Below are 15,009 nucleotides of genomic sequence, written 5' to 3'. Positions count from 1 at the left end.
TGTAATGTATGTGTGTGTGTGTTTGTGTGTGTGTTTATCAGTGCAAGCACAAAGAAAAGTAAATAACTCTGAGTGTTTTTGTGAGTCTCTGAATTAATAAGCATTTAAATGAGCCTCTTGAGTTCCTACTGCTGAAGGCTCCATTTTGATATTATTTTTCCATTTGGTTCATTTAGAAATAAGCATCAACGCTTTCTTTATAGTTGGGAAAAAACAAAGCAAGATTCATAGGACCTTATCTATTGAATTTTAACAAACACAAACACAAACACACATGCACACACACATGCATGCACACACACACACTGCCAGGCAATGTTAGTCTACATGTCTATTCATAATCTAACTGGCCATTCTACACTAGTAGATACTAGTCTATATCTACAGTATCAAATTATTCTCCTACTCTCTCTTCACAGTGAAGAAAATGACAGAGCTGAAGTCCAGGGGTGTGAAAATGCTCCCCAGCAAAGACAACCACCACAAGATCTCAGTCTGTAAGTCTGTCACACTTCACTATCTCTACCACCACAAGAACTCCGTCCGTAAGTCTGTCCCAATATCTATCACCTTAAGACATTTGTCGATAAGTCTGTATGTCTTGTCACTATCTCTATCACCACAAAATCTGTCAGTAAGTCTTTAAGTCCACCACAAAAAGTCAATCTGGAAACTCACCCAGTATGCAATCTCTACCACCACAAGATGTCCGTCTGTAAGTCTAATTTACTTTCAGTATTTCTACCCTGTTCTTCACCAGCATCTCAGAAGCTTTTTAACTGGTGATGCATCAGGTTTAAAAACCCCTTCTGACATTGATGCCTTCCTTACAATAATATATCAATAATATATTATTTCTGGGCTTGTATGAGAGGGAGGGGGGGAGAGAAGATAAGTTGGTTGTGTGTGTGTGTGTGTGTGTGTGGGGGGGTTGCACTACCTGCCTTTTTCTCCACAGTGGGAGGAGTCTATCCTTCCTTCCCTCTCTCTCTCTATTTCCTGATTTCTCTGTCACTCCCTCTTTTTGGCTTTTTCTATCTGTCTTTGCCCTTTTCCTATTTTCTCTCTCTCCCTCCATCCCTCCCTCTAAAGGCCACTCCTCATTATGTCTCAGATCCTCTTTATTTAAATTTCTATTACCTTCACGTCAACAGGAGAAAATGTCACCCGTCCACCATTTCCAGGAGCTGACCAGTCTAACGGGAGCAGGAGGGGGGAAGTGAGGGGTGGAGGGAGACGAGGGAGAGAATGGGCAGTTAGAGCGACGAGAGGTTCTGTAAACATTGATAATCCCATCTTCAGGCCTATTTCAATTCCCCTTCCTCCTTTTCTCCTCTTAAGCTGACATCTCATTTCCTTGGTGTGCAATCTTCCTGTTCCATCTCTGTAGCAACTCACCTACAACAACCTGGGTCCTCATCTACCTCTCTCTCTCTCTCTCTCTCTCTCTCTCTCTCTCTCTCTCTCTCTCCTTCTCTCTGTCACTCTCATTCTGGCTCCCTCTTTCCATCTTGTTGCCTTGGATACTGTTTGTTGCCCTCCTCTACTGACAGTGACGAGGCTTGCCCTTTCTCCTCCTCCCTCATCCATATTCATCAACTGCCTCAGCCAGGGCCAATCAGCACATGTCATTTTGAGTGTTGCCCCACCAGTCAGGCCTTTGACCCTGCCCCTTTCAGTCAAATGGAAGCTCTGGGTTGGCTGACCAGCTGTTACTTCCTGCTTCTGTGAACCAATTGGTTGGTGCGTTCGAACAGCGGGTCCAGGGAGGCTAGAAAGGGGCTTAACTGGTAGATTCAGTGGGGTGTTTTTTTTAATGAAAACTACACTGTACTGGCTTTTTAGTGAAACAAACACTTAAAGTAATGGATAGTGTGTTTTGAACTGTGTATTGCTAACAGTATTGTTAGGGTAAACAAACATGGTGTCTGAATGGTTGAGCTGGTGTCTGAATGGTGAAATGGTTATAACATTGCTCACACTCTGTCTCTCCTGCCTCCCCCCTCTCTCTCTCTCTCTCTCTCTCTCTCTCTCTCTCTCTCTCTCTCTCTCTCTCTCTCTCTCCTCCTCTCTCCTCTCTCTCTCTCTCCCTCTCCCTCTCCCTCTCTCTCTCAATCTCTCTCTTCAACTCCCTCTCTACCTCCCTCTATTCCCTCCCTCTCCCTCTCTCTCTTTCCATCACTCTCTCCACCTGTCTCTCTTCCAGTGTCCCAGATGGGTGTGGCCCAGGGTCACAACATGTGTCCAGACCCTGGGATCCCTGACAGAGGAAAAAGAAAAGGCTCCGACTTCAGGTGAGACAACCAGACCTTTCCAGAAGAGGAGGAGAACTGAGAGAAAGTGGAAGGAAGTGAGAGGCAGAGAGAGAGAGAGAAAGAGATTGTGTGTCAAGAGAGGAAAGAGAAAGAGATAGAGAGAACAAGAGAAACCCTCAGATAGTTTGTGTGTGAGACCACAACAGACAGCAAGATAGAGTGGGAAAAGGGAGAGAGAGACTGTGCGTGCTCGAGAAAGAGGGAGAGAGCGTGAGACAGACAGAGAAAACAGTTTGTGCAGCCCCATTTGTTCTAGGTCACTAATGTCATTGTGATGAATGAGAGTGGAGGGCTTGGCCGGTCACCTGTCCCTGCTCTGCTCTCCAGCCCTCTCGCTGCGCTCACTCAGAGAGCCAGCGGAGGAAAACAAACACTTCACTTGCGCTCGCTCTCTCTCTTTTCTCAAATGTCAAAGAGGAGGGGTGGACAGAGAGGCCCTGACTTCTAACAACTCTATATTAACCAACCCATCAGGTCAGGCAGACGAGAGCACACAACAGAAGATCTGACGGCAGTGAAACCAGAGAGAGGGAGGGAGGAAGAGAAAGGAAGAGAGAGAGAGATAGGGAGAGAGGGAGGGAGGGATGGACAGGCATAGAGACAGGCATAGACATAAGTTGACAGACATACAAGTTGGCAGAGAGAAGCTAGGGAAGCCAAAACAGCCGCCAACAAAGTGCAGATGCCGATGACACCAGCCTAAACTGCAGCAAACACTACAGTGAAATCTGTCCAAGAACCCTGTGAAGGAGCCACCCACTGTATCACAGCAGGTGATATACTGCATCACTCCACGTGATGTACTGTATCACACCAGGTGATAGACCGCTCCATGGAGCCTGCCTCCTAATACAGAATGTAGCAGGGGAGGGATGTGTAGCCGTAGACCCTCTCGGTCAAACCTTGTTTGTCTACCAAAGACAGCCCCTACCAGGACGTAAACTCAAAATAAATAGACTGCAACACTCCTAGGGAGTCACAGTGAGGTTGGAGATGATTGAAACGTTGGAGTGAATTGTTGTATTCTCCCTCCTGTGGCCTCCTCCCCGCGTAGCATCTGAGAATATGGGGGAATGCATGTACGGTAGACGTTTCTGTGTGTCGAACTACCTGTGACACTGCCTCTCTGCCGCCCCCTGCAGGAAGGGTGCCACGGTGCACTTCTCATGTGACGAGGGGTACGAGCTGCAGGGCTCCAAGAGCATCAGCTGTCTGCGTGTCACCGACAGCTACGTAGGCTGGAGTGATGACAGGCCTATCTGCAGAGGTGAGGGCACACACAAACAATGTGCACACACATATACAATCACCATGTACACATACACACACACACACACACACACCTTCCCTGTTCTGGCTCTGCCCGCACCTCTGTGATAAAGTGCAAGCACCACTTATTGCCATTAGTCATCCCCAGATTGCTCATATTCATTAAGCAGCGTTTGGGTGCCACTGCCTTTTTCAGTCCCACTTTTTTTCCCTTGAAATCGGCCGACGTAGAGAGCGATTATTTGTCTTGTTTCATTGATTCAACACCGCTAAATGTTGGGTCATTACTCTGAAACGTCCCCGTAATTGCAAAGTGCCGAGGGGGTAACTCCAAAAAGTTGTGGAGTAATTAAGTCAAACAATGTTACCCAGCATGGCAAAATAAGTGTTCATAAATCACAATGTCATAAAATACATAAACAGAAAAACTTTGCACGCCGTCAACGTCCTTGAACGGAGGTAGAGAGCTGAGCTGAGCTCCCGGTCAATAGGGAGGCAGGGAAAGAACTTTGGAACAATGACAGCCAGGCCCTGTCTGTTTATTATCTCTGTTTGCACTCTGATGGACGTGTCAATATAGAGACTGATTGCGAGAGAGAAAAGAGAGTGAAAAAAATAGGGGGGTTAAGGGGGGGAAGGGCAAATGGGCGGATAGACAGATGGGCAGGCAGGGAGAAGCGGGTATTGAGATGGACAAACAGCAGTCAGACTAACAGGTTGATTTTCAGGGGGACAACAAGAAAAAAGAGGAGAACATTTGAACTTTAAAGAAGTAAATAGCAGTTTAGTAAATTGTGTAATATTTCCATATCTTTCATCTCCCAGTGAGTGTTTGGATGGGATACATACACAGTAGGAGGAATGCACAGTATGAATTCAGCCTCCCATTAGCTGCTCTCCCTCCCTCTCAATGCTTGGCTGGGAGGTATAGCGTCAGCCATTTTGGGTCCATTTCAGGAGTCCTCCACTTATCAGTTTCCTCTCTATCCCACTCTCAGACATGGGTGTCTGATGCAATCACCTGGGTGTTTGATCATCTTTATCATGGCCGCCAGCCATCTCCTGTATCGCACTCTCTTTAATGTGCTTTGAGAAATCCAGTTTTGAGGGACACCCCCGCTCCTCTGTCTTAGACTGATCCAATTGAGTCAAAACAAGATTATACCACTAAAGAGAGGGGGGGACACCCTTCTGCAAAGGATTTTGGGGGGTAATGTGATTGTACTTCCTTATGCAAGAAACCACTCACCTTGACGACACGCAGCTATTTCAGGGAGGAAAAAAACATTGGTTTAAACAAGATTTATTAGTTACAAAATGTCTGAATTATTTCGCCACAGTAGATTCCACTTGTTACTGTAAATACATTTTCTGTGTGAAGCACTGAGATGTAATCATTATCTTTGCTGTGTGTGATGAAGCCCCGGACAATAAATGCTAACTAACCAAAGTCCAGTTATCATCTGAAAACATTTAAACTCAGTTAAATGTAAATAATCTGCATGTGCTGTATATTTGTCCGCCTGTTTCAATCACGTACACTCACTTCCTATGTCCTTCATAAGGAGACTTTTCTGTCTTTTCAAGTGAATGGTGTATCCGTACAAAGAAAAAAAGGAAAAAGAGTAAAATAAATTACAAAGATGTTCACACTCAAAGCAGAGTTATTGACCACATCTCACTGAATCACTGTTGGGATTCCTCTGACATTATCTTGGATACGTCCACTGCTATGAGAGTACAGCTAGCAAAGAGACAGGAACCTTTAGCTCCATCCTATTAAAGACACAACTAATATACTGAGGTGGACTTCTGGGTTCACACCTACATAATGTTATTTTTTTATTAAGGTCACCTTCACTGTCAGCCAGACTCACATTAATGACTTTTATTTTTCAAGATCCAAAGGCAAAAAAGTTCTTTAATTTGGGTGGTTTTAAAGGGAGAGAGTGCATTTATTATTTTTTTTGTAGACAGGGCGTTGTACACCCCCCGGATCTCTCCTTTAAGACATAACTCATTAGGATCAGTTACAAGGTCCAGACCCGGTTAAACACATCCACGTAGCCCCAGACATTCAGGCATTGGCTTTAAACCCTCATTAGTAATGGGCTGATTTAATTCTAAGAGGTGTTTAAAGTTCGCCACAAAGCCCAGGGGCTGCAAAAAAGAGTCAGGAAGTCACAATGTCCTTTCAAAGTCGGCATATTACAATTTGATCACTCTTTGGGAAATGCTTTACGAAATGTTGTGCTATATTGCACTGAAGGACGAAAGACGCTTGCGGTGTTTAGCCTCCATTTTGGATTACAGTTGAATTCACCCTGAACAACCGTAGCTAAATAAATAGTTCACAGTGCTTTCTGATGGAAGGGTATATTTTGTCTAGGTTTTATAACATTAATTTATTGAAACTGTATGTTGTTATTCATGAGTTTCACTCACTAAAAACATAAACCAATCAGTCATGTGTGGCAGTGTTTGGGTGACATTTCATTTTGGATTCAAGGACATTGATCCTTGTGTACTTTAAAAGCAAACACCGCTTGTGAGGGCTTTCAGAGATTTCGAAGCTAACATCTCAGCCATGACCATGGTTCTTCAATGCTTCCTCTATGTTCCAACCAAGACTATTTGGAGATTGTAGACGTGGATCCATTTTTTCATCCAGATATGAAGTATGACGTATGATGGAATATGATGTAAGAACGATTGACTAATAAGTACCCATGCATAAGGTTGATCTCCATGATGGCCAACAGCGAGTTTCCCGGTCCCATCCAACGTCTATAAAGCCGAACAAAGGATTTTGGTGTTTCAAAACCCATTGACACTGTATAACTATGTTTAGGTTGTGTTCTGCTCCTCTCTCTTACCAATCGTCTCTGGAGGAGGGGATCCCTCTCTGAATTGCTCCTCCCAAGGTTTCTTCCATTTTTTCTCCCGTTGGAGTTTTTCTGGTAGTTTTTCCTTGTCTTCCTTGAGGGTTTAGGTTGGTTGAGGGGGAGTTTTATGGGCGTATGTGAAGCCCTCTGTGACATGTTTGCATGTAAAAAGGGCTATACAAATACATTTGATTTGATCTCCAAAAGCTTTCAGTCAGATTCTGGTTGGGTCTTTGTTTGGTCTTTGTGTGGGTAGTTTGATAACAGGGTTTAACTGGTTTAGACCATGGTTTATATGTCGTGTAGCAGGGTTTGACAGAGTTTTAAATTCAACCACCACAGTGAGCAGGTTTGTGACAGTTTTCTTTTGTGTTAGCACTCTGCATTTGTTCTGGGATTTCTCGTACAAGCAGTTGTGTTCCATTCCTGTTCAGAAACAAACACAAGTGCCTCAGTGTGGCAAGCTAAGTACTTATGGACAGTTGACATCAAACAACATCACTTGATCATGCACATGGTTTTAGAAGTTAAATTACACGTATGTCCAGCTCTGAAATGTCTTCTTCTTCTCTCTAGCTCCCATGTGTGGTGGTCAGCTGCGAGGCCCCAATGGCATCATCACCTCCCCAAACTACCCTGTCCAGTACGACAACAACGCCAACTGCACATGGGTCATTACAGCAATGGATACTGCCAAGGTACACAGTGATTTGTTATGCTAAACATTATACAATGCTACATAATGTTAAAGGTAAACAATGTTTAAGCAATCTTTACAGTGTGATACATTTTGCTAAATGCAACATAATGGAAGACAAAAAGCTAAGCAAGGTATTAAGGGTTTATGTGGCTGCCAAGGGGATAGGTGGCATGAGAGATTCAACCTTATTTTTTTTGTGAGGTTAATTTGTATAACCTTCAGTCTGTACATCTTTTGAAAAAAATTCAAAGAGAAAGCCAAGTATGAAAATGATGAAAAAACTGGTGTTAAAGCAAGCAAAAGGATATCTAAGATAGTGGCATCACTTGTGGAGATGAGGAGAAAAAGAAAAGAAAGCATGAGAGAAATGGAGGGCTGTAGAGTGCGTACTCAGAACCTATCATGAAAGTGACACAGCCATTCAGTTTGGAGCAATGACTTTGGAGTCGCGTTCAAGGCCAAACAGTTCCTCGCCTGCCAAATTTCCTTTGCTCAAACAAATGGTTTTACAAATATGTCCCCTTCTCCCACTGTTGGAGTGGGAAAGGGTATGAGAGCGTATATGTGCTGGTGTGAGGGAGTAGAGGTGAATACACAGACGCACACAGACTCTCTCTCTCTCTCTCTCTCTCTCTCTCTCTCTCTCTCTCTCTCTCTCTCTCTCTCTCTCTCTCTCTCTCTCTCTCTCTCTCTCTCTGTCTGTCTGTCTGTCTGTCTGTCTGTCTGTCTGTCTGTCTGTCTGTCTGTCTGTCTGTCTGTCTCTCTCTCTCTCTCTCTCTCTCTCTCTCTCTCTCTCTCTCTCTCTCTCTCTCTCTCTGTCACACACACAAACACACACACACACATGCACTATAAACACGATACCAACACCCTCTCTTAGACACCCTTGGGTATGTGGGAGGATGTGAGGCCAGAGCAGGAAACAGACAGAGGTACTTTAGGCTGTCTCCTGCTCTGCATCGAGACCAGATGAAGATGGAGGGGGTCAGCCGTCTCTCTCTTTCGAGACGTAATGGCGTTATATTCCTGCCTCGTCCGCGGCATTGAGCAGAGGAGACGTGAGGTCGACTGCCGGGCTGTGGTGGAACCCACCGCAGAGCGGGGGAACATGACACAGCTTTTTGTTGTTTTCCCCCCTCTGCCCAAGACTCCTAAATAGAACCCACAAACACATCATTGGAAGGACATTTTTTATTGTTTTCATTTATTTATTTCCCTATGTTTTGCAAGGTTTTAGGTTTCTGAGTCCACATTGTTTGACAGTGGCGTATTGTGTCTGTTTATAGAGATGGCCTTGTCTGAGTCATGACCATCTATTCCGTTAGGATATATAACTTGTCTGATGCATGGTTTTATAGTCACTGCTTCCAAGCATTTTGGGGGAAGCAAATAATGAATAAAATGATCCATTCTTTATTTTGGTATTTGTGTTGTTTTCCCCTCTTGTTCTCTGCATCCCCCTCTTATTGGCTAGATGGAAGGGATGTGTTTACGGGATGAAACTCCGTTTTTATCCTGTAATCTGACCCAGTTTCCTCCCCTCCGTCCCATTCTCTCCCCACCCTGGCCATTTCCATTAGGCTGTGTATTTACCATAGGGCAGAATGCAATTTGCATTTATATAAGCTTTTTCATTAGGCTCTCCTCTTCCTCTGAAAACATTAAGAATTTGGCGGAAGTCTGTAGCAGCCAATTTGAATAGGGAGGCCTGACAGCACTTGCTTTCTGTTGTTTATTTATTTACTTATTTATCTATTTGAGTTTTACCCCCATCATTTATTTTAATCTCACCATTATTAATTGACTTTGTGCACAATCATACTGTCCCGGAAGAACAGCCTTATGTAATTATTAAAATGTCTTTGCCTTATCTCTTGTTTTCATGCAGATAAGGGATGAACTCATCATTTTCCCCCTCTTTTTTCTAGCTATTTCTTTCACTTTTTTCCTTCCCTCTTTCCCAGAGTATTGAAATGATCCTGCAATGATTCAACTCGACCCTCCATTGAAATTCTAATGCATAAATCCTCTCCATGCACTCCTTTATGTCGTATGTGATGGATATTTTCACCTTGTGGTGGGTAGTCTTTCCCCTGATGCAATTTAAGTCATTGTAAGTCACAGTGAATGATATTCAATGGGATTTTCACCCCCCATTATGACACTACCCCCTGTTGAAGATTTCAACCCAAGAGGATGGAGAGAGGTGATATGATATAGAGCAGGAAGTTATTTCCATGTGGACTCTGTCTTACCCAATCAAATGGGAGGGTGAGTGAAAGAGGATACCAGTTTGCGTAGGCGACGGTTGGATTTAATTGCACTTAATTGAAGTACACTGGACGGTTTAAATGAATATCAACATGTAGGTGTTACAATAAGATAATCTGTCTAGTCTTATTGACATCCCACTGAGAACAACCAAGGTTGGGAAGAGGTCAGAGATGGAGAAGAGGATGGAGAAAAAGGATGGAGGGAAGGCTAGAAGGGGTAGTGTGTGTTGGTGTGATAGATGGGGCTGACAATGACACTCGAAGGACACCCCTCGGCCCGGCTGGTTAGTGCGTCTTCCGTCGCTCACCCTTCCCCCTGACGTTCCTGCCCTTCCGTCGTCCAGGTGATCAAGTTGACGTTCGAGGACTTTGACCTGGAGCGCGGCTACGACACGCTGACGGTGGGCGACGGCGCGGTGGTCGGGGATCAGAAGACCGTCTTTCACGTGTGAGCAACCCTGGAGCTTTCCACTGTTACAGAACTCACCAGTCTGTCTTGACCCCTCTCTCTCTCTTCCTCTTCCCCCCCCCTCTCTGTCTCCCTCTCTTTGTCTCTGTCCTCTCTCTCTATATATATATATCTCTCTCTCTCTTTCTCTCTTCCTCTCCCACCATTTCTCAGTTTTCCCAGGGTCATCCTTTCCCCTCTTCTTCATCCACCGTTATTCTCTCTTCCTCCTTCTATTTCTTTCCATTTCATCAGCTCTGGAGGCATTAAAGATAGATCCAACACCACTGATGTCAATCAGCTCTCTACCTCTCTCTCTCTCTTTCTCTCTCTCTGACTCTCTCTCCTCTTTCTCCCCTCACCTATCTTTCTCCCCCCCACCTTCCCTTACACACACCTTTATTGTTTCTCTCTCCTCACCTCTCCCTTTGTCCCTTTCTCTTCCACCCTCTCTTTACCTTCCCCCCTCTCTCTCCCCCTTCCCCCTTAGTGTTAGCAGCTAAGAGCGTCACTGCTGCATATTGATGCGTCCTAATGGAGTTTGCTCCGCCAGATGCTCCATAAGGTTTCACAGGATGTTGTTATTAATTGCGCCCAAATTTACGGGGCCCAATAAAGTTTTATTGATCGATTTTTACGCGGCTGTGCTGTCCTCGCCTGGTTGGGGAAAGGGGGATGAAAAGGAAGAGATGGAGGAAGGGGGGGGACAGAGAGAGAGAGAGAGAGAGAGAGAGAGAGAGAGAGAGAGACAGAGAGAGAGATGAAGAAGGAGGTGGAGAGTGGAGTTGTTTTTGCAGCTTGTATGAGTGGAGGAAGAGTCCCTAGATATTGTTTCTCAAACACACTCACACACACTTACACACACACACGCGCACACTCTCTCAGACACACACACACACACACACACATACACACAATCACACACATACTTTCAGGTTGTAAATGACTTAATCTGTTCAATTAGAGGGCTACCTTGGTCCATATGGCCAGTTGTGAACGACCCCCTAGTGACCTGGGACTGAAATAGACTGGGGGAGCTTCTGTCACTGAGGTTATCACACACATGCACACACAATCACACACACACAGTAATGCAGAACCTTCAATATGTCAGTGTAATGCATCACATTTTCATATACAGACACAATCATAATAAACTATAACCCATGGTACGTGTCATTACTTACTATTACATTATACTATTACTTTGCCATTTATTTTGTCCACCTTTCCGTAATGTCCTTTACCAACAAACGCACCCACAGTCACACACACACAGTCACTTACACAGTCACACACACACACGCACACACCTAGTGTTACCCAGAGTCCACATTTGGGGTCTGGCCTCTCTTTGCACACTAAGAATGCTGAACACACTGTTATTCTTATACAGGATAAAAGGTTACATTCTTAACTTTACTGACAACATTAATCGGTGTTACTCTGCTTTGCACAGACTCTCCGGTACCTCGACTCCAGACCTGGTTGTCAGTACCAGCCATCAGATGTGGCTCAACTTCAAGACTGACGACACCAGCGGCTCTTTGGGATTCAAGGTGTCCTACGAAGGTGAGGCCACCTTACCTTCACACAACCTGGCAACCTCAGCGTAACTCAGTCTGGCAACCTCACCCTCACTTGACTTGACTTGTTTTGATAGTTGACATTTGAGATGTCTCTCCACTCCTCTCTTCTCCTCTGCCCTGCTGTACTCTCCTCACATCTTTGCCATCATGCTGACCTGGCTGTAAATGGGGTCAGATCTTCTGTGTCGGCCATTTTATGGAAAGTAATTGGAGCAAGTACCAAGGGGTCATGGGATTGCTTTGCTTCCAAGAAAACACACTTCTTTCCCTCTCTTCCTCTTTTTTTATTTCTCTATTCTTCCTTCTTTCCTCACATGGTCCTAGTCTTTTTTCTGTTTCAGACATCAAGGTCTTTTATCCTTTTTTACATTATTTGTGTGTGTGTTTGTGTGGTATGGGGGGGGGGGCGTGTGTGTGTAAGATTGCCAGTCTAAAGTTGTCTCCCAGTTCCCCTGGTAGCTATATGCTTAGTTTTCATCTACCGAAATATGGGAGAAAGTAGAGCAATATTCAGACCAAAATGTCATAACAATGAGTTTGTTTGATGAAGTGGGGGGAAAAAAAACACTTTGAACCACTTCACCTTCGAGACTGTGGCGCCTAAATTTGATTTAGATTCCGATGTTATTTTCAGTGTGATTATCAAGAGCAATTATACTAATGTGAGCAAAAAAAATACAAAATAACGGAACACGCACCACACACTCATGTGTCTCAACGACTGCACACATACAAAGGTATACACACACACAGCTAATCCAACACACACACCACCTCCTTCCCCCCCCCCCCCCCACACAAACGTACACCTCCACCCCCACACACCACATTAACACTCCTACCTGAAATATAATACTGAATATATTTCACTGCAGTGGCCTCATTCTTTCTACTGAAATAACAGTCACACACACACATACACACACACACACACACACACACACACACACACACACACACACACACACACACACACACACACTGCTCATTGACTGTGACCACTGGTAAGAGCTCAGGTCTAACCTCAGGGTTCTGGGTGTGTGTTGCTGTGATTCACTAATGCTGCTTCTACTTTCACAGTCTGGGTATTGAATGTACACACATACACAGGCGACAAATGCACCATCACTCCTGCTCTTTAATTCATGAGAAGCCACTCTGGGCTTTGCTCATTCACTCTTACAGTAGATACACACACACACACACACACACAGAGACACACACACACTTTCTCTCTCTCCTTCTCCCACTAGCCAGACACATCAAAGGATTATTTTCTTGTTCATCCCTCTATTTTCCCAGATGTTCTAATTGCAGAGGCCCCCCTAGGAAGAGCAGAGCGCCAAGAGGGCTTCTGGCTCTGTCAGGGAGCAGGGATTCTCTGTGTGTGTTTGTGTGTGTGCACGTGCGTGCATGTGTGTGTGTGTGTGTGTGAGAGAGAGAGAAACAGAGAGAGAGAGAGAGAGAGAGACAGTGCAGTCTCATGGCACTCCCCCCTTCTAACCATCCCAACACAGCTTGAAAACAATCCATTTTGTTCACCAGTGTGTCTGAGCAATACAACCACCACCCCTACCCTCACCACTCCCACAAAACACACACCCCATCATCACCCCCCCAGCACAGTCACACATTCTCTTCCTCTACTGATTAACGTCCCAGAGAGAGAGCGATAGACAAAGAGAGACAGAGACAGAGAGACAGAGACAGAAAGAGAGAGAGAGAGACACACAATGACACAGAATTAATTTTTGTCTGTCTTTTCAGTCTCATCCACTAAGGAGTAAGAGGTGATAATTACACCTGACAAGACATAGTTGTTTTTTTATGCAGAACACAATACAGAATCTTGTAGTGTGTGTGTGTGTCTGTTTGACTGTACGAAAGAAAAAAGAAGAGTGAGTTATGAGTTCTAACTAGCAGGACTCACCCTTGTCTTGGAGCTGCAAATAAACTGAAGCTGTTTCAAGCCTCCTTTACCTGCTTCATTCCTCCTGTTTGACCTCTCCCTTTCTCCATTTACACCCCTTCACCCCAGTTCCCTCCATCACCGTTCTTTGTCTCCACTCTCTTCCCCAAAACAAAGTAGGTCTCTGAGTCACCCACTGCTTTGTATAGACCCCCACTGTTACTTACCCTAAATACTTAATGAGACATCACTTTACGTAACACACACACGCACGCACAATCGAAAGGTACGTGTGCATCTCATCTCACGCACGCTCGCATTTTGTGGACTCAAACACTCACACACACACACATTACCAAGCTATTTGTCATTTGACACCTATTGGTTCTACCTAGCCAAATCAACTCCACATTGATCAACTGTGCTTGTCTCCCACCAATCAGAAATCAACCAGGGCAGCTGTGGAGATCCCGGAATCCCGGCCTACGGCAAGCGTGAAGGGACAGGTTTCCGTCATGGAGACAGACTGCACTTTGAGTGTTTGCCGGCCTTTGAGTTGGTGGGCAAGAAAAACATCACCTGCCAGAAGAACAATCAGTGGTCAGCCAAGAAGCCCAGCTGTGTTTGTGAGTGACCTATCACACACTCACACACACACACACACAGACCCACAATATATTCTGCTTTTCTAGATGTGTCAAAAATACCATCGAAACCCCAGACCCAAATTATATCCACAAGTGCCAAGAGAGCCACTGCTCTCTACCTTGGCAAGATGACATTGGGGCATGTAGTTTTCTGACATGTCAATTTGTAATCCTGAAGATGACTGCTCTAATGGGAGGCCTACCACTGACGGCCATGCAGCCAAGCACAGCATATGTTCCTTATTCCCGAGCTGCACTGAAAATCTCAGTTTTTAATTTGTGGAAAGTTGTCTTCCTGTCAGGGTCAGTGGATATTGATGTTGTGAAGAACAAGTTCTCTGGAGAACATTGGTGTCATCCCAGATATACGAGGTCTTGAGTGAAGCTCAGTTCCTCAGTTTGTGTTCTGGACAGACTTTTACGGTGTCATAGTTTTAATGCGCCACTCTGCTGACTGTCATGTGATGTGGCTGTGCAGCTTCCCGGAGTCTCAACATTTATTCATCAATAATGCAGTAGTGTGAACTGCACTCTCTTCCTCCCTCCCTCTCTCTCTCTCTCTCTCTCTCTCTCTCTCTCTCTCTCTCTCTCTCTCTCTCTCTCTCTCTCTCTCTCTCTCTCTCTCTCTCTCTCTGTCTCTCTCTCTCTTTCTCTTTCTCTCTCACTTCCTCTTTCTATCTATCCTTCTCTCTTCCTCCCTCTCTCCCTCTCACTTTCTCTACACTATCTTTCTTATCTCTCTGTCATTCACCCTCCCCTCTATGGGAGATGCACACGTACCTTTCTGTCTCTCTCTCTCTTTCTTTCAGCTGCTTTTATCTCTCTGTCTATTTCTCTGTATGCTCTCTCTCTCTCTCTCTCTCTCTCTCTGTCCCTGACACACACCAACAGTCTATCCGTTCTGTCTGTTTCTCTCTCCCTGTTTGTCTTCCCCTGCTTTAATTAGTTAACAAGCCCCCACTGTTGTTTGAAAA

General features: G+C 44.8%; 1 protein-coding gene across 1 annotated transcript in view; it reads left to right on the top strand.

Moving 5' to 3' along the window:
* csmd2 (CUB and Sushi multiple domains 2) overlaps positions 1–15,009 on the top strand; it is a 213,852-nt gene that overhangs the window by 104,092 nt on the left and 94,751 nt on the right. Inside the window, 7 exon segments of the mRNA XM_047019512.1 lie at positions 420–497; positions 2,207–2,294; positions 3,458–3,582; positions 7,046–7,167; positions 9,787–9,890; positions 11,350–11,462; positions 13,832–14,014. Of these exon segments, the coding sequence (XP_046875468.1) occupies positions 420–497; positions 2,207–2,294; positions 3,458–3,582; positions 7,046–7,167; positions 9,787–9,890; positions 11,350–11,462; positions 13,832–14,014 (813 nt within the window).

The sequence above is a fragment of the Hypomesus transpacificus genome, chromosome 4, assembly GCF_021917145.1.
Source record: "Hypomesus transpacificus isolate Combined female chromosome 4, fHypTra1, whole genome shotgun sequence".
Classification (NCBI taxonomy): Eukaryota; Metazoa; Chordata; class Actinopteri; order Osmeriformes; family Osmeridae; genus Hypomesus; species Hypomesus transpacificus.
Note: the sequence above shows the minus strand (reverse complement) of the source record. Positions and strands in the feature narration are given on the sequence as shown.